The sequence below is a fragment of the Brachycentrus maculatus genome, unplaced genomic scaffold, assembly GCF_059751285.1.
Source record: "Brachycentrus maculatus isolate JH-2025_06_01 unplaced genomic scaffold, ASM5975128v1 h1tg000086l, whole genome shotgun sequence".
Classification (NCBI taxonomy): domain Eukaryota; kingdom Metazoa; phylum Arthropoda; class Insecta; order Trichoptera; family Brachycentridae; genus Brachycentrus; species Brachycentrus maculatus.
Genome location: NW_028280840.1, coordinates 1,996,007 through 2,021,594, shown reverse-complemented (window position 1 = coordinate 2,021,594; position 25,588 = coordinate 1,996,007). Strand labels below are relative to the sequence as shown.

General features: G+C 31.2%; 1 protein-coding gene across 1 annotated transcript in view; it reads left to right on the top strand.

Moving 5' to 3' along the window:
* The first annotated feature begins 1,831 nt into the window (after positions 1–1,831).
* The window catches only part of LOC148310873 (betaine-homocysteine S-methyltransferase-like), a 38,069-nt gene continuing 14,312 nt past the window's right edge, over positions 1,832–25,588 (top strand). Inside the window, exons 1-2 of the mRNA XM_088257685.1 lie at positions 1,832–2,206; positions 18,581–18,764. Of these exons, the coding sequence (XP_088113811.1) occupies positions 18,587–18,764 (178 nt within the window). The 5' untranslated portion in view covers positions 1,832–2,206; positions 18,581–18,586. The remainder of the gene's footprint in view (positions 2,207–18,580; positions 18,765–25,588) is intronic.

The following is a 25,588-nucleotide window of genomic DNA, read 5'->3' as shown; positions in this document are numbered from 1 at the left end:
CCATTTCCCCTACCGTATGGCATTAATGACGTTTACCTTGAGTTTTGTCACTTACATATACATGATTCTTATGTAAAGGACTGTTGACATTCCCTTCATATAATTAATGATCGAGCTAATACCGTATCGATCCAATATGGCACTCTATGCACCATTTGGGTAGAGGTCAAATAAATAAACTAATTGTTATCACTCACAACAACAATATAAATGAACTTATCCACACTTCTTGACAATTTCGCAATATTTTGTATGATTAATTTTCTGATGAAATTAATTCAATTCTTGGAGCATATTTTTAAATTGACCCTTCTGTTAGATGTAAAATAATACCGTTTTAGTGGCTAATGGGGTATTCAAATTAATGGCTTCTAAATCATGGAAATGTTTCAAACCCACTAACTAACCTGCGATCTCTTAAATTGGGAACCCACTTGAAAGAAAATATTGTTTGATACTTTTGTGTTGTATTTTTTCAAACTCCATTTAATTTTTAGGCGATAACGTAATTTCATAAAGAAAATTCGATGGTTTTTAACAAGGCAATTTTAAATAATACACGACGATCTTTATTGTTATTCAAATGATCAAATTATTTTTATTTTATTAATTTGAATTTTAGTTACAATATTTTGAGTGTGTCCAAATACTTGTTCGCAAATCTGTATTATCTCCAATTAAAGTAGTTACAATCCTGGATTCGGACCTTAAATACTAATGTAAGAATTTCTGCTCAATAAAAAGCTTATTTTCATCTCACCAATAGATGTCTGTAGTGAAGTTCTAGCGATTCAAGAACGAGGTTTCTAAATTGGTTCATATATATATGGAACTTCCAAGAATTTGAGTTGCGTGGTTGTCAATAATGGGTAGAATTGGTGAATATTACACGTGTTTAAAGTTATTTATTAAACCAGCCTATGACGGTCGTCAGCTCCGTAAATGCCCAGACTTCCATATTCTTCTTCATCTTTGACGAGATGTCAAAAAATAATATTGACTTTATTATTGACTTTGTTATTAAAATCAATAAAAATGTTAAGGTCGATTGATTGACGAGTTTTTCATTCGTTGTCAGTCAGTCGACCTTAATACTTTTTTTGTTGAAATACACATTTTCACAATACAAGCATGTGTTAGAGCAGGTAATACAAGTCATCACGTTTTTATGTAGTGTTTTATGGAATTATCAAATGTTATTATTTCTATATCGATTTACTTGTGGATTTGAGTGCTACACATATTGACTACAAATAATTCATTTTTTAAAAATTTAAAACATGTATAAAATACAAATAATCACAAAATGAATGAACAAATAATTAAAACATCTTTTTTATATACCTAGTGAGGATAGAGAGTGTATTATATGTGTGATTATTAATTTCATATAAATTGATTTAATTAAATTATTTATCCTTTTTGCCGTAGCAAACAGAACTTCTAGTTTTATTTACTTTGATAAACGTCAATTTTATGTTCATGAAACTGTAAATTGATGAAAACAAGGAAGACAAAATGAAAAAAGAGAGGTAGAGCAAACAAAGGAAGAATGTTAGTTATTAGTAATATTACGAGAAGCAAAATACTTTTTGAATTGGTTACCCCGCTAATACAAAAGACGTTCATAAACATCGTTAATTTGGATGTATATTAAGTTGTTTATCACAAAAACAGCGAGTTTCAATGAGAGCCGATTAACAATACGTATTCATAGCGATGCAGCGCCTTAGGTATATTATGACAATAAAGTGTCCGCTGAGTTGCGTATGTCGGTAATCAGCAATAGGCATTAACAGCAGAGCAGGCAGTGGATCAGTTGGAGCACCGAACAGTCTAGCTAAGGCGACGAGCGATACCAGAGCGATAGACCAGCCCGGCTTGTTAGTCGTTATCGAGGCACTCAGGCATTCATATTCACCGCGGCAGCGAGACGACGTCTATCTAACCTTACTTCAAACTTAAAACAATCCGAACTAATCTTACGCGCTCGATACTCTGTTCGCTCCATTGGGTTTCAATCAAAGCTCGCTCAAGTTAAAAGCATCAAGATTTGACAATCCGAATAATCCTGTGAAGTCAGTGCTTTCAGTCAATAGTGTGATATTTGTCATCTTCAAGTTTACCTTTCAGTACTAAGGACTTCCCGCTCTTCTTTGGGGAATTCGCCCGGTGTTTGTTCGAGGAGATTGTACTAATATAAAAGGTATTTACATATTTTATTACTAAAGCACTCGACTTCTGTTTTCATTTCTTTTTTTGGCAATGCAAACAAAATAATAGCGAGCGTTCCTTTTAACAAGGGTTATCAAATTGGCAATTTGAACAGTTTATTGTACCATCCGTTTATTTTTTATTTAATACTTTTATGATAAATTCTAATGAGTATTTTTATTCCATTACATTTTTGGAGATATAATCTTAATGTTTTTTTTATGTCATAAATATAAGCCACGTTATTGTTTTGTTTACAAACAACTCCTCATTGTGACGACAATAACATGAAGATAATAATACACGAGTCAATTTCTCTACCCACACCTACAAAATTCATAATAGTAGGCATGTATGTATAATCAGGCCAGTCGCTATGATTTCGTTTGTCTCATTTGAAATTACATCAAATATAGAAGTTTTTATTTTATTATCGCTGAAGTAATCATTGATAACTTTACATAAATCCATTTTTTTGTAACTCTAACCCTACTGTATTAACTGCTTTATGAAGTCATGTCTATTTTTAAATTTTGGCTGATAATATTGATTACCGTATTACAAAAAAAAGTTTTTTTGTTCCAATTTATAATTGAAAAACGATACTGAAATTTGATCATTGTATTATTTCGATAATACGCTTAAAAACATATTTCATAGTACAAAGATATATTTCATAATTCAAAGATATATTTCATAATACAAAGAAATATGTATTTCACGGTGAGTCAAAAAATATTGACCTCAAAGGACAAATTTTGGCAACGTAAAATGAGGAATAAGAATTTATTTACAAATTTAATTAATATTATTTTCAGAATACATAATTTAAGATAGCGACCAACAAAAAAAGAGAACTAATGATCCCTATAACGAACATATAAGAAAAATTTCAGTATTTAAAAAAAATCGTTAGTTTTTTTTTGCATTTCACAATACATTGTAATTACAAATAAAAAATATTCCTTTACATTAATACAAAATTAGATCCCACTTAGGCATGACCTGTGCGCGCGTACACATTTTATTTTAGGTTATAATAAAAGGCACTGGAAAGAATACAATAGATATCAGAAATATAAATAGATTAAATTAAAAGTGCTAATATAAACATTTGATTTTAACAACAAACAAAAATCTTAAAGATGAAAATAAAACAATTAACAAATAAGTAATTAATGATTTATTACTTTTTATAGCATATGGCGACTAGGCTAAATAGATTTAAACATGTAGATGGAAATTTCGGACACAAGCAATGTGTAAATATGTATGAATATAGTGGTACCTCGTAACTCTGTTACCATGTGGAAAAATCGTTGCGCTGATAAAAACATATTCATAAAATAATCATAAGTAAACATTTTTCTAGCAAATTATAGTTTGCCGTCGTTTTTTTGTTTGCGCTCACGTTCACCGGCGTGTATTGTTGTTTACTTTTGCATCGAAGTTCCTTGATGATAATTTGCATAATTAATAAGGCCATAGCGCCAAAAATTTTGCATTACGTGGATGTCGCACACATTGCATAATAAGCAGGTGAAGATAATACCTAGCAAAACAACTTTATTTACTTGCAAATGGTATTCGGTTTGATATAAACACAAAATATTACGTCAGACGTCTATTTCAATAACACGTGTTGTCACCATAGTGTGTTTTTCTAAATTGTTTCAATATCATCTCATACCAGCGGTCAAACAGTTAGTTGAGCGGGTCGTTAGAGACAAGCGGCTATAAATACGCAAGAAAATATTCATTGGAAGTCGAGGCATTAGTATGGGACGCTGTTCGGGGAGAATGTAATAATATTTATAGATGCCGTAAAACAGTGATGAAAACAACAAACCAGGTGCATCAAACTGCAGTTGTTACGAAAGTTAATTAATCTTAAAATACGATTTATTTTACTACCTAACGTAATATTAACACATAAGCGATACAGGAAGTAAGTTTATCTATGTATTGGATTTTTTTCCAAAAAAGGATGCAAAGAATTACAATGACAAAAGCATATTATTTTAAACTAACTATCTAACTAACCATCACGCCACTTCTAGCGAGAATAGAACGCTTCACCACTCTGTCTTTGCGAACATTCTTCGCCTCTTCCACATCCATGCAACTCCTCATACATACCCGCCGATTATTTCGATTTTATTTTTTATTATTTTTTTTGACGTTAAATAAATTTCTTTTCGCGATAAATCAAATTATTTACAAAAGAATATTTTTGATGTTATAAAATAACTTAAACAATTAATTTGTACACATTATGAAAAGCAAAAATAATTTTATATTTTAAATTCTGCGGTAAGGATATCATAAGGACAAAAGATGTTTTTAGTGTCAATTTTTAATGACCTTCATTATTTACGGAAGCCTCTTTCTGCATTATGTGCTGTGTACGGAATTCTTTATCTTAATTCTCAGGGGTCATTTTTTGACTAGTCAATCTATTAAAAAATTACCCCACCTTCTGAAGTCGAAAATATCGATTTTAGAAAGAAAAAAATAACCACAATGACAGACAGGTAAACATAGTTATTAACTTTTAAGCAAAAATGATTTTTGTTTCAAATTAAAAATTATCTTTTCAAGTGTCTCCTAGTATGTAAAGTATAATAATTTAGGAAGAATTTTTGTGCATTTATGAAGGTCTCTACTAAATAAAATAAAAACTTACTCAACTCAATCTTAGATGGTGCCGAGAACTCGCATGCAAGAGGTGTCAATTTAAGGATAAATACAACATCCGAAATTTCAGAAGTGTAGTTGTCAATCATGGGTAGAATGGTGAATGTCACACGTGTTTCAAGAAATCACCTAAACTTTTCAACTCATCCTTAGATGGTGCAAAGAACTTGCAGGAGAAAGAAGCTATCGATTGGAGGATAAATACAACTTCCGAAATTAAAGTAGTATAGTTGTCAATCATGGGTATAATGGTGAATGTTACACGTGTATAATGGGATAGCTAAAACTAGTAAACGACATATCGTTCATGTAAATACCTAGACCTCCATATTTGTATTCATCAATGTTGAGATATCAATATAAAAATTACTTCTTGGTGGACAAACCTAGAATTTGTGAACAAAAATTTGGGCACATTTAACATATTTTTTTTTACAATATTCCATACGTAACATAAATTATCTGTATCCATTACTAAGATTTAATAAGCCTTATTTTATAAAAAAAAAGTAAATACTGCTACCTTAGAACAGATATTTACTATACCTATTGAGGAATAACAATGTCTAATATATTTGATAATAATTTAAATGTAACATTTCTTAATTGTATTATTATAGTTACTCTTTTACCTTTGGAAGGTACTAAACAGAAATTGCGGTTGTCAATCATGGGTGGAATTTGCACTTGTATAAATTGATCACTTAAACCAGCCTATGACGGTCGTAAGCCCCGTAAATGCCCAGACTTCCATAGTCTTCTTCATCTTTATTGAGATGTCAAAAAATAATTTTAAAATATCTCCTAATTGGAGATAATCCAGATTTGTGAACAAGAATTTGAACACACTCAAAATATTGTACAGAACGTATTTACTTTTTACGTTTATAAATGACGATTTTCGGCATTGAAATGAAATTTAATTAAGTGGTGACTTAGATATTTGTAAAGGCAAGGTTCACTCGGTACTTCTTTTGAATATAAAATTATTACATAAAACATATTCTACTCAAATGGATTTGTAATAATCCAGAAAACATCAATTTCCATTAGTTTTATGATACCTTCCATTTATTTCCTTCTTAGGGGAGGAAATATATAACAAATAACATCGGCTAATTCAATCCTCGATTTCGGAAACTCATTCACCATAAGTTGAACCTTTTTATATTTCAATTAGGACCCGGGCTTACCTAGACATAGGCTCTTGGTCCTAACACGCAGGTGTTCCATTACTTACACGACTTAAGAATTTAGGACGAGTATTAGGTTTACAGCCAGAGCTTTGTACTAAAAATTATGTGAAGTTCCGTACATGAACTCCTCGATATATAGGTATGTTATGTATTACAAGGTATGTTCAAATGAAAAAGAAACCCAAATGATGGTATAATCAGTAAAAGCGGTCCTGAAATCGGTGTAAATCAGTTCCCAAATATGGATGATAGTTGAAATTTCGGAATGAATTCACTAAACAAAAGGTTAATAATATATGGAAGTTAGAACATACTGCTGATTACCATATCGCTCACTCCTTTCAAGAACGTCATAAATCAAAAATCGTCAATTTTTAGTTGTGCATGTTTTCGGAATGCTCAGAAAATATACTTTATCCCAGCAAAAGAGGCATATTTTAAACTTATTAAACACTCGCTACAGGGCAGAAAATGAAAAATTTTGCATTTTGAAGAAAAGGTTTTGTTAAATTATTTTTTTAAAAATACTAAATATTTTTCAAATGGAGAAAAAACCTTCAGGCTTTACATGAAAAGATCTGTTGCACAGTAAAAAGATCAATAAGTGGCTTGATATTTATTTTTAATACATTATGTTGTATTTTTAAACTTTGAAAACGTTTTCCTGAAATATCAAGATTTTTTATGACATTCTTGAAAGGAATGAGCGATATGTACCAAAAAAGCGAACCATAAAAGTATTCGATAATTTCAATAATTGATTCCGCAGTCACTTTGTGGTAATATCTATCCATTTTTAATTTTTAACTTTTACTTGGTAAATACCACTATTTCTTAAAATCTATTATGACACGTGTTTCCTTGGGACGTTGAAGGATGACCAAGGACACAACTCTAAAATTTAGACCAAGCTTCATATACGGTGTTTGAAAATGATGCGGAATGCATCAAAACACGTGTTACATTACATTTTAAGAAAAAGTGGTTTATATCAAGAAAAGTTTATCTACCTAACTAACCATCGGTAGGTAGAGAGAATAGAACGCTATACTATCCTATCTTTGCAAACATTCTCGCCTATTCCATGTTCATGCATCTCCTCATACATACCCGCTGATTATTTTGACTCCTGATCCGGCCGCTTTCAAAGTATTTGACATACCTGATCGTGCCAAGTTTTTCTCGGTCTTCCTCTCGACCTTCGCCTCATAAATTTGTTTTACCATTCTTTCCTCACTCATTCATTCCACATGTCCAAACCATCTCAACACACCTTTCTTAATTTTACCGATAAAGCTTATAATGCACTGTTTGCGATTGCGAATGTTTCTCATAAATTATGATCGGTATTACTATAATATACAATTAATTGTACCTGTAGTAAAATTATAATATTTCACATTTTAAATTATTCTAATTTTGTTTAAATGTTATTTCCTTATTGTTTTTATAATCTTGTTTTGGTCTTAACTCGAAGTGATACCAAACAAATGTATCGATTCTCAATATTATTATACGGAGATTTAATGGATCATTCTCCGGTAAAATATTTGAATTTTGCCAGAGAATTACATCGCTTTCGCAATTGTAACAAACAGTGGGCATTCTATCGATTGTTTATTTCGTAGATTTATAATAATGTTAAAGGTCGTCGACATCATTCCCGACCACGAAAATAACGATAAAGTACCCGCCAACTCAACTAGGAAAAGAGTCGTTTGTGTAGTTGATATCGGTCAAGGCAATAGCGCGCTGCCGGTCGTATCAAAAGTGGAACCCGAATAAAAAACAACTCGGTGTCACCGTTCGCTGTTTACAGCAGTGGTTCCCAAAGTAGACCCCCATGGGTCCCTGGGATATTTCAGGGGGTCCGTGAAAATTTCAAATTGATTAGGGGGTCCCTAAATAACGTTAGGGGGTCCGCGCAAGGACACATTTTTATTTATCATTTTATTTTTTATTTTTTTACATCTCAACATAGATGAAGAAGGATATAGAAGTCTGGGCATATACGGGGCTTACGACCGTCATAAGTCGGTTTGAGTGATCACTTAACACACTTGTAACATTCACCAATTCTATCCATGATTGACAACCACACAACTGAAATTCTTGGAACTTCTATATAATTATCTGTGTCGAGGTATCAAAAAAATCATATGAAAAATAACTCCTTTAATTGGAAATAATCTAGATTTGTCACCAAGTATTTGGACACACTCAAAACGTTATAAATATTTTTAATTATTTTAATTGATTGTAAAGTCTGGAAAGCTGCACATTATTGTCAAAGAACTTATTCTACCGGGTGTAAGTGAAGTAATATGTACCGTGTTGCACAAACCAGCTTTCGGTATTATAAAAAGAATTCTACTGAGTAATAATACTGAACGAAGAGTTCACAAGAGGACAGTGTGTGGAAAACTCTTTATGTGACTACTTAAAAACATCTGAATTCTTTATACAGCTTGACGAGCCAACATTGCTAAACGAAGCTTTACTTTTAACATATGTGAGATTTGTAAAATAAGAAGAAGAAAAAAACAATAACTGATATTCTTCTTCAAAATGTTTTATTTTATTTTTACGTTACAATTTACCATTCAACATATTAAAGTTAAATTTGTAATTTTTCTATTATGAATTATGTTGTTTTTCACCCAGGGTCCAAAGGGCAAGATTTGACTTTTGAAAGGGGTCCGTGGCCCAAAAGCGTTTGAAAACCACTGGTTTACAGTATACCATACATTATTGTATGCGACGACCACTTGGAACGGCTATATTAAAACGTCAAAAGTGTAAAAAATATTCAAATAACACACTTGTTAAACAAGCAGACGCATAAATATGATTTAATTGTTTTCGCAATAGCGCTTCTGCAAATGAATAATTATATCAATGTAGCATAAAGATATTGTAAATTTAAATTTGTAATACATAAAGTACTCACAGTTCAGACAAACAATTTTTGGGGGAAAAATTACGGTAAGTACAATACCATATATAACTGCTCACTCACAATAAATATAGTACCGTAAAGTGGGTATACTTTGCACCATGGGTGATACTTTGCACCACCTTCTGTAAAGAAATTGTAGAGCTGGTCATCTCTGATACATGTCATTTTTCATTCTACTTTCTATTGTTTCTGATAGACGGCACTTCAATCTACTTTTTAGTTTACAGAAGTAATAGTCGGTCGCTATTGCTTCAATGCGTTTTTCCTGTCCGAACGTAAAGAAAGTTTTCTGTCTGAAAATTGTGTCCGAAAAAATCCAGTGGAATCAGTATACTGAAACTAGTTACAACAAGTGAGTGGTCTCTAAATCGTAGGTAGATAGGCCCTGCTTTTCTCAAATGCTGTATTTTTAGTTACGTTGTCAAGTTTATGTAAAAATAATATTTTTTTAAGAACTGACTTGTATTGACCACATTTGGGGTAACATTGCACCAAATGCAAAGTATCCACAAAAGGCCATAGTTAATTAATTTGATGAAAAGTCTTAAAAAGGCTAGTACAACTTGACATGTTTGCTAAATATCTATTGGTTTTGTGTACTTACTTAATTCCTGATGGTATATTTTTTTCAAAAATGTCAAGAACACACAAACAGCGGCCTAATGCCAGACGATACTGCGATTTTACACCGAAGAGAGTGGAGCAGTGTTTGGAGGCCATTCGAAATGGTACAATCAGTCAAAGAAAGGCTAAAGAAATTTTCAAAATCCCCAGAAGGACGATTAACTATAAGCTCAAAGGTCAGCACACAAAACCTGTGGGAAAACCTCCGATATGTGACAAGGGCGAAGAGCAATCCTTCGTAAACTGCAAGGTAGACATGAGTGAGTACGGTTTCCCAGTGAGTGTTTTTATCATTCGCTACATTCTAATAGCCTATTTGGATAGATTTGGCAGAAGAGTACGAATATTAAAGAACAACGTACCAGGCTCTGAATGGATAAGATCATTTTTGCAAAGACATAAAACCTTGACTGTTGCTAAAACTAGTCAGTTGCTTAATCGGTTGCCATTAAAAGCGTATGACGATGACGTGCGCAAGAGTTTTCAACAGTTTTTGGAAGAAAACAGATTCAACCCAAAGAATTCAGTCTTAAAACGCAGGAAAACGATACCGATAGAACCAGGTAAGAGCATTGCTCACGATCCAAATGTCGAAATGAACGTTGACGAGACACAAATGCTACCTGAACCAACTACATCAATGATCCCACCTTCCGCATCGAAACTTCCAGCATATCTAGCATTAACAGATTATAGTTCACACGGAAGCTTTGAGGAAGAGGGAGAAGAACAAAAACGATGACTGAAACCAGTTATCGTATTTGTTCTTCCGTTTCATTAGGACCAGTAAAAAAGAAGGTGGGAAAATATGTCGTATTTCATTATGAAGGAGAAAAATTTCCGGGACAGATTTTGGAAATAAAGAAAGACAGAGCTGTTAAATCCATGCAGGAGAGTCTCAAATCGTGGAAGTGGCCGATGAAGGATGACTTTCTTCAATATTCTTGGAAGGATGTAGCGGGTTCCATAAAAGAACCGAAAATGCAATCCAAAAGAGGTTTCTTTACCGTCCCGGAACCTCACCATATTTAGACCTAATTTAATTTTAATTCCTATTACCTTTATAGTACGATATGTTTTATTATCCACCTTTTATTTTATATAATTTTAAACCTTCAGTATTGAAAAAAAAACATTTTTGTTAGATTTTTCAATATTTTTTTTAAAAAATTTCCATCAAGTGTCTTATTTTTCCATAATTATACAATATTATAATCTGCATTTAGTGAACTGTGAGCCAAAACCCTTCATAAGGTGCAACAAAACTTGTAGGATAGCCTTTACTTTGCATAAATTTGGATTCTAGTACGAAAAGTGTAGAGAAAATATCATGGTGCAAAGTTGTACTTTACCCCGGGATACTTTGCACCAAAATTTAATAATTAAAAAAAAATACAGGCAAAATAGATAAAAATTTAAAAACGTATCAGACATGTTACAGGTATATGTGTTATTACATTGCAATAGTTGAAACCTCAGAAAAAGTAAAAAACCTGATCTGAATAGACAATTTTTTGAAAAAATGCAGTATTTTGGTGCAATGTATACCCACTTTACGGTACATTAATATGCCTCCAAAATATCTAAAAGAGCTGTGTATTCTAGACAAATTGGTTAATAGACGTCACACGCTTCGATCGGCTATAACTACTGATATGGCAAAGTGATCTTACCAGGTCGCAACCAGCGCACTAAATTTGGCCAGCGTGCCTTTGATGTTGCGGGAACAATGGCGTGGAATGCTCTTTCTTAGAAAAAAACTAAAAATACGTTTGTTTGCTTAATTATTTCCACTATCTTCTTTTTCACAATTTATTCACAGTGAAGCGGCCTTGAGGTAGGATTTAACAAAAATGGCGCTATATAAATTATAAAAATTAATTATTTTTTTTTATAATGAATATATTTTGAGACCATTTTGAGTTATATTTAAAACAATAAATTATATTATTTTTTCTCAATCTATAAAAAGTAAAACTTAATCTTTGTTTTTAATTTTTTTTTTGGTACTTTTTTCCAACCGGTTTCGACAATCACATTCTCCTCTTCAAGGACGAATACGTATCGTTCGGAAAAAATACCCATAATAAAAGTGGATAAAAACAATGATTTCTTCTTCTTTTACCATATCCGCTCCCTATTGGAGCATATGGAGTCCACAAACTGTCTACAGGCTTTTCTGTCGGCTACCAGCACCCTTGTATCCGAAGTCAGACCCGCGTCCTGAAGTTCAGACGACAACTGCCGACGAATTGTCAGCATTGGTCTTCCTTGGGTACAAGAAAGACTAGTGAAAAATAATTCTAAAATTCATGGAAATATATTCCTGAAATACACGCATAAAACCAATTTATACCTACAATAGTACATATGTTGATTAAATAGCAATGGAATGGAGATAAAAATAAATAAAAATCAAGAGACAAGGAAAAGAGACAAAAACAAACCAAAATAATAATGAATACGAATGTGTTTATAGCAAAAGTAGACAAACAAATATTTTACATAATTAGTTATATAACGAAGGAATAAAAGATGTAGATATTGATAAAAAAAAACACATTTGCATAAATAAGAGAGGTTCAAAGAAGTATTTTGAGCAACGAATATAAAATAAAATAAATGTTTTATAAATATCTATGGGGAAAACGGGACTGGTTCCTGCCTCCAAAAGAGAAAAAACTTTTTGAACTGCACTGGTTACGCTTTTCCAAAAATGTATAAACTCTGTGTGTGAGTATAAACTCTGTTTGCTTGTGTACAAATAAATATATAGTACAGCTCCAGAGTATCTAACATGCTGTGGATTCCAGACGAATTGGTTGATAGACGTCTCACGCTTCGATGGACTAAAACTTCCATGAATAAAGTGATCTTACCGGGTCATAACCAGCGAACTAAATTTGGGGAGCGTGCCTTTGCTGTTGCTGGACCGATAGCATGTTCTTTCACCAACCGTTAAAAACAGTGAGAGTGAGATCATATTTAGAAGAAAAAACGCATTTGTTATCTCAGTAATTTCCACAATTTTCTTTTCCTCAACTTAATCACAGTGTAGCCCTCGAGGTAGTATTTTACAAAAATGGGGCTGTTTCAGTTTATCGAAAATTGTAATTATTATTTTTATTGCTACCTTAACTTACTGTCATCTTTACTACTTACCCTGATTAAAAATTATTTGCATCGCACCCCGATACAATAACCGCAAAATATGTACCAGATCTAAACTTCAACACTGAATACAGCGTCCATTTTTCAACCCCGTGATTCTTCGTAATCAAAAACATAATTTAAAGCAACGAATTTTGTTGGGTAACAATTATTTTACACTCCTTATTATTCATCGTTCACTTTGTGTAATGCCACTTCAAAAAACTTTAAAAAACACTACTTCGTGACTACCGATATCGAAATAATCATCCCATAAACTGGTCAAATATAGATTAAATGAAATTTTTACGGTCTGATTTCATACAAAAATAACAAATTTGAAAAAGTTTTTTAAAGTGGCATTACACAAAGTGAACGATGAATGATAAGGAGAGTGTTAAATTACCAAACCACAAAGTTGACAATGCTTTTTATACACAAAATAAACCATTGTTTTATATACTTCATTCGATATTTTTAATTATTAAGGCAACTTTTTTATTTTAAAATGTATTGTGACAAATTAATGTGAGTACATTAAACTGTAAAAATATATCAAGTCTTATCATAATACAGTGCCTATTTCTAAATTGAATAGATCTAATGATATGCAAATGAGATACCATCGAATTTTGAAATTTCACTGAAAGCGTACTGTTAGCATATTTATTTAATATATTAGAACGGGTTATAGAATTTTCATTATTAGCATAAATTTATTTGTCGTCTTCCCATAATACTAAAAATACATTTTAAAACTTTCTTACTTTTGATTTATCGTACAAACTAAAAAGTAATGCTCACCTCAAAAGAAATAAATATGTATTGAGTATAAAATATGTTGCTTTATTTTATTGAGAATCAAAATGATATCTGTATTTGGAAAGGGTATACTTAAAATACTCGGCACAATCAGGTATATGAAATACATAAAAGCGGCCGGGTCAGGAGTCAAAATAATCGGCGGGTGTGTATGAGGAGATGCATGAATGTGGAAGAGGCGAAGAATGTTCGCAAAGACAGGGTGGTGGTGGTTAGTTAGTTAGTTAGTATACTTCAAATTTTACTCCGTTTTTTACCATCTTCCGCACCCTCTTCCGCTTACAAATAATGCTTCGAGATGCAACTTTTAAGTAACGAGCTACCTCTCATTCTACTAGTGTCCAGGGAGGGAAAAACGCTGTATCACTGTAAAAACAATTATTCATACTGAAAAATATTTTTATTCATTCTTCTTTTACTTATGCATAGTGAATAGGCCACTGCAATAAATTGATACCATGTTAAATTCATCGTTAAATACACGAAGGGAAAGTAATCAGTCTTTTCAAGCACTTCAGCTACCAGTCCATGGAAATATTAAATAAATATATAACCTATTGTTAATTTAAAGAAAAACGAAAACAGTCATCACTACCTCCGTAATTATTTATTACATATTCAAAAAACCATTAAAAACACACGTTCCTATAAATGCTTTCAGTTTCAATTGCCTCATTAATCACTATGCAAAGTATAAGTATATTTGATATGTTAGGTCAGCAGTTATCAATCAGCCTGATAAATGTACTTACTACTTTTACTCTTTCTCTCTCTCTCTCTGACAATTTTTCCATATTTTTGTCTCTTTTTTACTCTTTGTAGTCTATCCGCGATAAACTGTTGTTGAACATTATTTCAAAGACAATAAACCAATAAATAATTGGAAACTGATATTCATTACGAAGTTCAGGGGCATACAGATGTTTACCAAATGTAATTAAATTTTATTAAAAACAATAACAAAAAAACAATTTTAAAAGTATCCTTACACGGTTTAATAAAAATATCGATTTTAGTGAGGCAAATGCAATTTCTTTTGATAGTAAAAGTTAAATTTTGCTTATATCGGAAATAATAATTTATACAAAAATATCATTAACCTACGTCAAAATACACATTTATTAAAATTATTTTTTATCCCTGTAAATATTGACGTTTCTGTAAATGTCGATCACACAGATATTGATTTTTAAGGTATCAAAAAGATTTTTTTTTCAAAAATCAATTTCTCATTCTAATTTCAAGTAATCCATTTTTGAGATCTGAATTTGCCATAATTGTATTTTCATTAAGATTTATGTTCACTCATTTTCCATTAATTTATTTTCGAAATTCTCATCGCCATTTCATTTTTTAACCAATAAAAATTATCATTTTTTTAAATCCATCCAATATAAATAAATTAATTTTGCCGAAATACACAATAGGTATGTATGTCCTACATGTATTGTTTGATTAAGAAGTAAAATTGGTATAATATAGATTATTATATTTTATCCAGCTACTCCACTGATCACCAATCAAATTGAGGTTATCTCATTTTGCTTTGTTATCATCTCTTTTGCTCGATAAAAGCATTTTCAACGGACAGAAAAATTATTTGAATTTAATTGTAACACGTATTTAATATCGTAATTATTATTAATGTTTACTATATACGAATACAATACATTCCCGAACCTTTCTCTTCCTGCTAATAATATACAAATTTCACTGATTAAGGAAACACTCGTTTTAATACCACTTGAGTTTGTTTAATGACTACTAGTTTCGGACGCTAAACTTCCATCGTCAGGTCTAAATAATAGTGTTTCCTTAATCATTTTAACATGTCTTACCACAAATTAAATGCCGAAACAATAAATAAAATACTATTTTAACTGCAAAATAATGTTTTTGAGTATATTATTGGTGGTATTCAGTGTTAAGGTTAAAAATGTGACCTAGTAATAAGAAGTTAACGCAAAAAAGACATTGATTAGACATTTGGGCCATTATATATATATATATATATATATATATATATATATATATATATATATATATATATATATATATATATATATATATATATAAATATTTATGTATATATATTTATACACATATATATATATACATACATTTGTATATATAAATATATATTTGTATATATATATACATTTATATTTATATATTCACTCTTTAACGCATGTACGTAATATCAACATAAACGCAAACTGATTCGTTATTATTAACGAAAATGCCGACGGGAAATAGGTAGTATTCAGTTTACTTTTTCATTTATATTGCACTTAGTCGTATATTTATTATACTTACCCGTATATGGGTGTCTTGTAAAAGACTGGTTTCGTTTTTTCTTACAGTTTTTCGGCTTGTAAAAAATAACTGTTGACCATTTTGAAAGAATGGAACCATATATGGAATAGACTGTTGATGTTGAACAAAACAATAACAAAAAACAGGCAAATAATGCATCGCTGCTATGTAACGCTTCATCGATCTGTCATTGTTCCCAAATTTACGAATAGATATCGAGCATGCGTTTTCATCAAGTAAATCGATATTTCTTATCAAAAATCGAAAAAATATCAATTCTAGAATTAATAACCATCGAAATTATAGAGAAAGTGAAAAACATGTTGAATTTCTTAAAATTTCTACTTATTGTCGTTGAGAATTTCGTTGAATAAAACGAAATTGGATGCTTTTTGCATTGATTTTAAGCATGTAAGGTACAGGGCGGTGGTAATTAATTTAATCATTTTTGTATGAACTTTGTTTGAATTTTATCAGAATCTGTGATGTCTAATATTCTGACATACAGAATCTGTCTAATATTCTTTAAATTTTCATCATATTAATAACAGCGAAGCGCCCTTGAGTTAGTATTAGTAAATGGCGCTTTGTAAGTTATTCAAAATTACTATTATTATTATTACTGAATAACACGATAGTATGATATTTATTTGTTGACCTCTATCTTAAATGACATGAAGGTTAAGTGATCAATCTACAGGTAATTCCTCTAATATCATGTTGTCCCCTTCATTAATCGAATGCATGACCTCTCTCACAGTAGCAAGAATAGCACTATATACAATACATATTTACCTTTTTTAAATTTACTATCCAAAAATATTTTTAAAACGTGAAAAATATATAATTTTTTATATTGTATTATTAAAATTTATTTTAATCATGGAAATTCCTTTCAACTGCCTTTTATATTGTATCATAATATTTCTCAATTTCCATGTCTTATCTCTAAGTAATTTACTATTTTGTATTAAATCTTATAATGAAATACGACTATAATTATGTTATAAATTATGAAATCTTAGTTACATTTTTTAATAACTCCTTCTCCTTCAAACCCTATGGTGCATAGGGCACTGCATCACACAAACACAGTGTTATCTTGTTCGTGAACATATGAAGGAAAGGAAGCCTTCCGCTTCAGGTACCAGTCCAGGGTAATATTGAATAAATATTAGAAAGAAAAATCACGTTCATTTATTTGACCTTACCCTGAAAATCGAATCCGGGACCCCCAGTACGGTAGCCAAGCGTGCTAACAATTTGACAAAATTTAAAAACACTGAAATATAATAATATTTTTTCAAACATACAAAAGTTCGCGATAACAGAACCCATCGAATAAAACGTTTACATTTACGTTTTAAAAAATAAGCGAGTTCAATGACCAAGAAGCTTACTTTCCTTCGAAATAATATTTATGAATGCAACGTTAGCGTTCCTCTAAAAATATTCCGAGTAAGTGAGTTTATTCTTGCTCGTTCCATTTATTTTTAAGTAGGTAATCAAACATTCCCAGAAATTCGGAAATTTGCCCTTCTGCACCTAATGTCTACGAAAACGTAAATTTACTTCTAAAACTCTACTTATTCTTCGTGCCTGCTCATTAAATAACTTGTACACGTGAAAAACTTCCATCATTTTAATTTTAATTTTAAAACATTTTTAAATGGGAATATTTGGACTTACACTGCTTGTTTTAAGGCACGTTTTGACTAGTAAACAATTGGAATTTCAAATGGAAGTAAATTTTTTAACTACATAATGTTGATAACTTTGACTTTACTGTTGCATGCAAATCAATAAATTGTATCATTATCTTCCTCATAGAATATTGTAGTTATAATATCGTTTAAATCTATCTGCACAGCATTGATAAAACGTTTAGTTTATCATCTAATCGATGTCAATGTCCTCTTGACATATCGTTCACGCCTTTCAACAACGTCATACCATATATCAAAAAAACTAGATTTTTTAGGAGATCTTTTTAAAGTTTAAAAATATAATAAAATCTATTAAAAATCAATATCAAGCCACTTATTTAACCTGAGCAACAGATATTTTTAGATGAAATCTGTTTAGTACATTTAAAAGAATAATTAAACAATTCCTTTTCTTCAAAATGCAAAAACAACACTTTTTGCCCTGTATGATATAAAAATATGCGGTTTTTGCTGGGATATAGTATACTTTCTGGGCATTATGAAAACATGCACAACTGAAAATTGACGATTTTTGATATTTGACATTGTTGAAAAGAGTGAGCGATATGATTCTTATTTTATATTTTAAAGTTATTTTACTTTTAAATTTGCCGAAAATTTACACAAATATAAAAGCGAAAAACCAAAGTTTTAATCATAATTATTTAGTTTTCATCCAAATAACAAAAAAAATCCATAATTAAAATAAGTAACTGTAAAAATGTCTGTAACTTTTCATTAGGTATATTTTTTAAACGTCAGCAAATATAATTACTAACCATAAAAGCCTTGAGATCTGAGATATGATATAATAAAAAATGCACGATCGAAGGTGCTTTACACTTTTATCATTTCCTTTATTTTTTCTCCCTTTTCAATATTTATTTATTTTTCAGCTGGCGATGAAACCTACGAATGGTCAGGCTCGCCAGAGGGAAATAGTCATCCTGGATGGCGGGTTCTCTTCCCAGCTGAGCTGTCACCTGGGAGAAGTGGTGGATGGCGACCCCCTGTGGAGCGCGAGGTTCCTCTCCACACATCCTGACGAAGTCATCAGCACCCATCTGGATTTCCTCAGAGGTATGCAAAACTACAATATGGATACTCGTATCATCTTCAAACCCTCATCCGCACCCTATGGTGCATAGGGCACTGCATCATATAAACGCAGTGTTATCTGGATCATTAACACATGAAGGAGATCAGGGTGTTCAGCCTTCCGCTTCGGGTACCACTCCAGGGTAATATTGAATAAATATTAGAGTGAAAAAATTCACTTATATTTATTTTAACGCCCTCTGGGAATCGAACCAGGGACCTCCAGAACGGTAGCCGAGTTTAGTTACAGTAATTACCAGCATCAGCAAAAAATTAACTCCCTTAACGTTTTCGGAAAATAGTATCATTCACACCCAGAGAATTATAGTGTCCGGTACTAGGAACCATCCGGTCATAAAAAGACTTGTCATCGACTGGTTTAAGTGAATCTGCTTATAAGTAAACTTCCATATCGTGTTGAAATACTGAGCTTGAATAGATTATTGAAATCCAAGTATGAACATTTTATTAGAAAGAAGTGTGGCGAAGTGAGGAATGAGAAATACGTCACAAATACCCGGGGAAACTATTTTTGAATTACTCTTTAATTTTATTTGCAATTAGCGTAAACTCGAACCCGTAACGCCAGTTTTACAGTAGGGCGCTCATCCAAATACACCTTTATTTGAAAATAGGCTCTTTATAAAAGTAGGATAATTTGGCAATATTTTCTAAATTAATTACCATATCACCGTGATACTTTTATATCTGAATTGAGCTGTTTCCAGAGAATCGTTAGTCAAACGTTAACCGAAACAAAACGACGCATCTATACTACGGTGTAAGAGAGCTCTTTGTTATTGAGCGATAAACTAATAACCTCTTCGATTAACTTTAACCGATCTTTATACGTCTAAATGACAATTCCGTTAAAAATATAATAAAAAACAATGAAAGTATTTTTATTTTTCGTTATCATGAAAACGAAATATTTTTAACTCTTTTTATCATTCATCGTTCACATTGTGTAATACCACTTTAATACACAATAATTCGTGACTACCATTCACGGAATAATTATTCCATCATCAGGTCATTAAAATAAAATTATTTTGGTCTGACATTTATACAAAAATATTTTTTTTAAAGAAAGAAAAAAGACAAATCAATCACAGTGAGAATATTTTTAAAAGTAGACTTGAAGTTAAATTTAGTTGGTTATTTATTACGGGTAAGTCTTTATTTATTCCTTTACTTATTTCTAATTTTTCTAGATTTAGATAATCAAACAATGACCAGTTTTATTTACATGTAAAATTTCTTTACCCGTTGATTTATTGAAATGATGGTCTTCGGATATTAGCAAATTCAGAAAAATTATTATCATAAATTTGGAAATATTGGTACTTGAGGCATTTCTTTAAGATTGGAATTGAATTTATTATTGTCTTACAACATTTTGAGTGTGTCCACAAATCTTGTTGTTCACAAAGTTGTTCACAAATCTGGATTATCTCCAATTATAGGAGTTATTTTTCATATTATTTTTTGACATCTCATAAAAGATGAAGAAGAATATGAAAGTCTGGGCATTTACGGGGCTGACGACCGTCATAGTCTGGTTTAAGTGATCACTTTACACACGTGTAACATTCACCAATTCTACCCATTATTGACAACCACACTACTCAAATTCTTGGAAGTTCTATATATATATGAACCAATTTAGACACCTTGTTCTTGAATCACTGAACTTCACTAGAGACATCTATTGGTGAGATGAAAAAACGCTTTTTATTGAGCATAAACTCTTATATTAGTATGTGAGGTCCAAATCCTGGATTATAATCGCACACATGAGAAACGCCAGAAAACATCATTTTCATTTTATTATTTCAGCTTTTCATTTGACCAGTTACTTTATTTACAACATTTTGAGTGTGTCCAAATACTTGTTCACAAATCTGGATTATCTCCAATTATATGAGCTATTTTTCATATTATTTTTTGACATCTCATCAAAGATGAAGAAGAATATAGAAGTCTGGGCATTTACGGGGCTGACGACCGTCACAGGCTGTTTTAAGTGATCACTTTACACACGTGTAACATTCAATGAATGCCCAGACTTCCATATTCTTCTTCATCTTTGATGAGATGTCAAAAAATAATATTATTATCTTTGTTACTATGTACAAGTACTTGAGGCTACTGAACCACGTAAAGTGAAGGCTAGTGAAGACACGTTATAGAACTTTAAATGAGCGATATGTGGAATTACGTATACTCTACATCAAAGGAACAAATTCTTGATTTTGACACAAAATTGTTATAGAAACTTCCAACCGATAAAACAACCGCCCAATAAGTTGGTGAGGGTTTATATTTCCTCCGCTAGTTTCAGTTCGCCATAGCATTTACCAGTCGGCGGTAGGTAGACGTGCGTAGGTACTGGCAACCCTAATCTTACCAACCCTTCCCCTGACATGTATCTGGGTGTAATATTTTGGTAAGTTTTACATATCCACATGTTAATATTGTGTAATACAGTAGGCTTTTGTGAAACATGTATTAGCGAAGGGTGATTTATTATAGTAAAATAAAATTTAGTTCCTACAACTACGTATATAAAATGTATGCAATGAGAAATTAAATACTTATAACTTATCATTGTTAAATAATGTTTTTATAAATCTAATTCTCCATACTTAGTTCTAAACTGGTTGAGATTTTTTCGTTTGAAAAAATATAAAAATAATAATAGTGTTTTTACCAAATAAATAAGTAAATAAGAAATCGGAAAGAGTATCGTATAATTAGCCTGTATAGTATATCCTATCATATCCTCTTAAAGACTTTTTTGACAAATGATTTTTTTTCCGTCCCTAAAAAAGGAAGGCGGGTTATGTTTTTCAAAAAAAAAAAAAAAATTATTTTGTAATAAATTTTTGATTATATTTATACAGCCTACATTGTTGTTTTTTTTAAATCGAGTATATTGTACATATTTGTACCTTAGACAGACTATTTATGGAAATAGTGCACAGTAATTTGCTTTTGAGTATATATGTAGTTAGAAATATGAGCAGAGGAAGGCCGAGAGAAAAACTTGGCATGATCAAGTATTTCAAAAACTTAATCGGCGTGTTTGTATGAGTAGATGTTTGAATGTGGAAGAGACGAAAAATGTTTTCAAAGACAGAGTGGTATGGCATTCTATTCTCTCTGCCTACCCCTGCGGAGAAGCGTCGTGATGGTTAGTTAGTTTAGTAAGTACAATAAAGGTTGTATACGTATTATACCTACAATATTTGAAGTAAACCATATTTTCATAGAAAAAACTGGGTGATAACTGTTTTTAACCATCCGAAAATCGATCCAGTTATTCTATTCCGATTCCAAGGATGAACTGGAAATTTATGTCACATCTCCCAAAGTAATTTTAAATCGTCTTTTTTTACACTTTTGTCGGTATTCTACAATATTTCAAAATATTATATGTTTCATGAAATCGAAATAAAACTTACTCAACATAAATTTATACGTATAAAAATATAATGTATCGAAAAGAATATAACGATAAATATTCCAAAAGCACAAAGGTTAAGATGAAATATAACGTCGTATTCCACTCTCACCTAGAGTCGATTCTTGATAAAAATATATCGGTGACAAATAAATTATCGCCATTTCTGTCTGAAATATTTCCCACAAAAATGTTCTAAGATATCTGGCTTGCCAACAGCATTATGTAGGTCAAGATTAGGTGAATAGCAACACATCTTGATAAAAATAAACGGTAATCAAATAGTTAGTATTAGATCATTTAAAAAGCATATTATCATATTATCTCTATTCAATTATGAATGCAATTGGTTAATCCATATCGCATCATCAATAAAAATAACAATGACAATATCGTCATCTGAAAGAAATCGTTTTAAAAATAAGATAATAAAAGTAATAATATCATTAGAACGTTACTAGCCTATTTTTTTTATGTTTTACTTGGTAAATACCACTATTTCTTAAAATCTATTGTGACACGTATTTCAATGCAATCCGCATCATTTTCAAACACCATAGTATTGTAAAATGATGGGGAATGTATCGAAACAGGTCATAATGGATTTTAAGAAATAGTGGTATTTACCAAGTAAAACTTAAATTAAAAATGGATACATATTACTACAAAGTGATAACATTAATTGATTCGGCAATTTTTTCTTAATATGTAGTGGAGACTGCAGTCCGAAAAAAACATTTTTCGGCATTGAAGTTTACCAAATAAACATCTTTTAAAACTGAAGATGCCGGCAGATAGCTTACCAAATATGTTATCTACTTTTATGTCCTCCAGAGATTCCCATAAATATGTTGCTTTTCTCTTTTTCCTTCTTACTAAATCTCTTTTATTCTCATATAGCTATAATATTCTTCACTCTGAGCTTCCTCACTTGAATCATCAGTACGTCATCAAATATATATATCACTCCTACACCAAATAAATAAGACTAATGTACCTTGACGTCCTGTAATTGATATCAAGTTGACACCGCATAGATCCAACGTGGTGCCCTATCCACCAATGTATGTAGTAAGGATTTTTTAAATACAGTTGTTTTAGATTATGTAGATTATGTAGATTATCGCAGATGTGTCTAGTGTTACTTTCGACCAAGATTTCCAACTCCTGAAATCTTTGTACCCAAATTTTCGCGCCTAAGTTTCACGTCACCTCCGGAAAGTAACACGGAAAGAGTGGGACTAAGAAATGTGGCAAAAGCAGAGTGTTTACTTAGCAGAGTGCATAGGAAATAACGTATGCGGGTAGTTATTTTGGACCAGTGTTACTTTAGACCCGATCTCCCCTTTTTATTCTTTAACTCGCCTTTTGACATTTTAGCAGATCCATATTATGTAATGAAGCATTAATATTTTTATGTTGACCTGGTCAAGAATCGACTCTTTTATTTTTTGAATGACAGTTGATGTACCACGATGTAGGCACGATGGTGCCATCAATAAGACGGCACAAAAATAATAGAATAAAACAACTACAACAAAAAATAATCATGAGTGTTTTTTACCAATGAATAAGCTACATATGACAAGACACCTGATGCTCTCAACTGTTCACATAAAATACCTAAATTTAATTTTTTATATATATTTATATATATATATATATATATATATATATGTATATATATATATATATATATATATATATATATATATATATATATATATATATATATATATATATATATATATATATATATATACATACATACATATATAAAAACAGGGTGTCCCATAATCCAACGTATTCCTTTTAAGGAGTGTTAGGCCAGCTTATGACTCACCAAAAAATGAATATATGACCTCAGTAAAAGTTCCTTAGTTTTCCAGATACATATATACCCTTTTATGAATTTCCCGAACGTCTACCCCTTAGATCAGTTTTTTGAGTGCCACTTTTTCAAATTTAGGATTCTAGATAATTGATATTTTACATGTAATTAAAACTGGAGTGTAAATATACATTACAATTACATTACAAATTAACATTTTAGTGTTAACATAACACTGTTATAATAATTATGCTAATCTCCGAAATTGATTAATGATTGTGTACTAATCGCGTACTCAACGAGTATTATACGCACGATAATTATTATTATTATCGTTCCTTGAATATTGCGTAGAGGCAGACAATGCGTACAAACTGTTCAGTGTACAGTGGTAGGGAGACTATTACTGTAATAAATGGTAAGATACAACTCCTTAACACGCTACAGCACGTTTAAGTGAAACATAACAACATACTGCTCCATCAACAAATTTTCATTTGATATCGACCAAAAAAATTTTTCGACAATTTTGAATAAATTATAGTTGCCACAATTGAAATCGCTAGTTTTACAATATCTTTTGCAAGGGCCATTATACATTATCTCGATTTATAATATCCTTGACTCGTAGTATTTTGTGATATACGACTAAAATATCTCCGTAAATTCGTAAAATCTAGCATGCTCTGCAATTATTAGAATTTTTGCTTTTAGACTGCGTTTGTGAACTGAAAAATATAAAAAAATCCGTATTATAATGGTTAGCGCGTTTAGTTGCCGTGCTGGAGGCCCCGGGCTCGATTTCCAGGAGGAGTTAAAATCAAAATTAATGATTTTTTCCCTCTCTTTTTTTTATATCTTGACTAGTATCTGAAGTCCAGGATTGATCACCGTACCTTAATGTAAGAAACGATCAAGATTTAGTACCCTATGCTACATTGGGTTCGGATAAGGGTTAATAAAGACGAAGAAGAAGAAATAATAATTGAGCAATATTACTGGTCCTTTATGCACGTAATACCTAGGTACATGCATTCATCGATTCAAAATCTGTATTAGACTTTCCACTCATTAATTGCATAATTTAATCAAATAATTGCCATCTCAATCAGTGATGTTCCATCTCCCCTGTTTGAATTCGTGTATAAATTTATTTATGAAGACAGAGTATGTTTTAAATGCGAGATAAGTATGTTATAGGTACCTATCGTACCTCATATATTAATAGAATGATAACTGTTGCGTGCTGTGCAGTAACTAAAGATAATTGAGGTGTTTACTTACTAATTCACATTAGTACATACTATTCTTCCTTTCAGTGCAGTGTTACCAAAATACATGAAGCAGTTTGATACGTATTCAAGATACGAAATTAAACTCGGTTAAGATTAAAGGAGGTAAACCAATGTGTAAAGAAATTATTTATTGTTAACTGATGTGTATTTACTTTATACAATTCCATTTAAACTACTCGCATAGGTGAAATTCGTTAGTGAGAAGTAGAACACA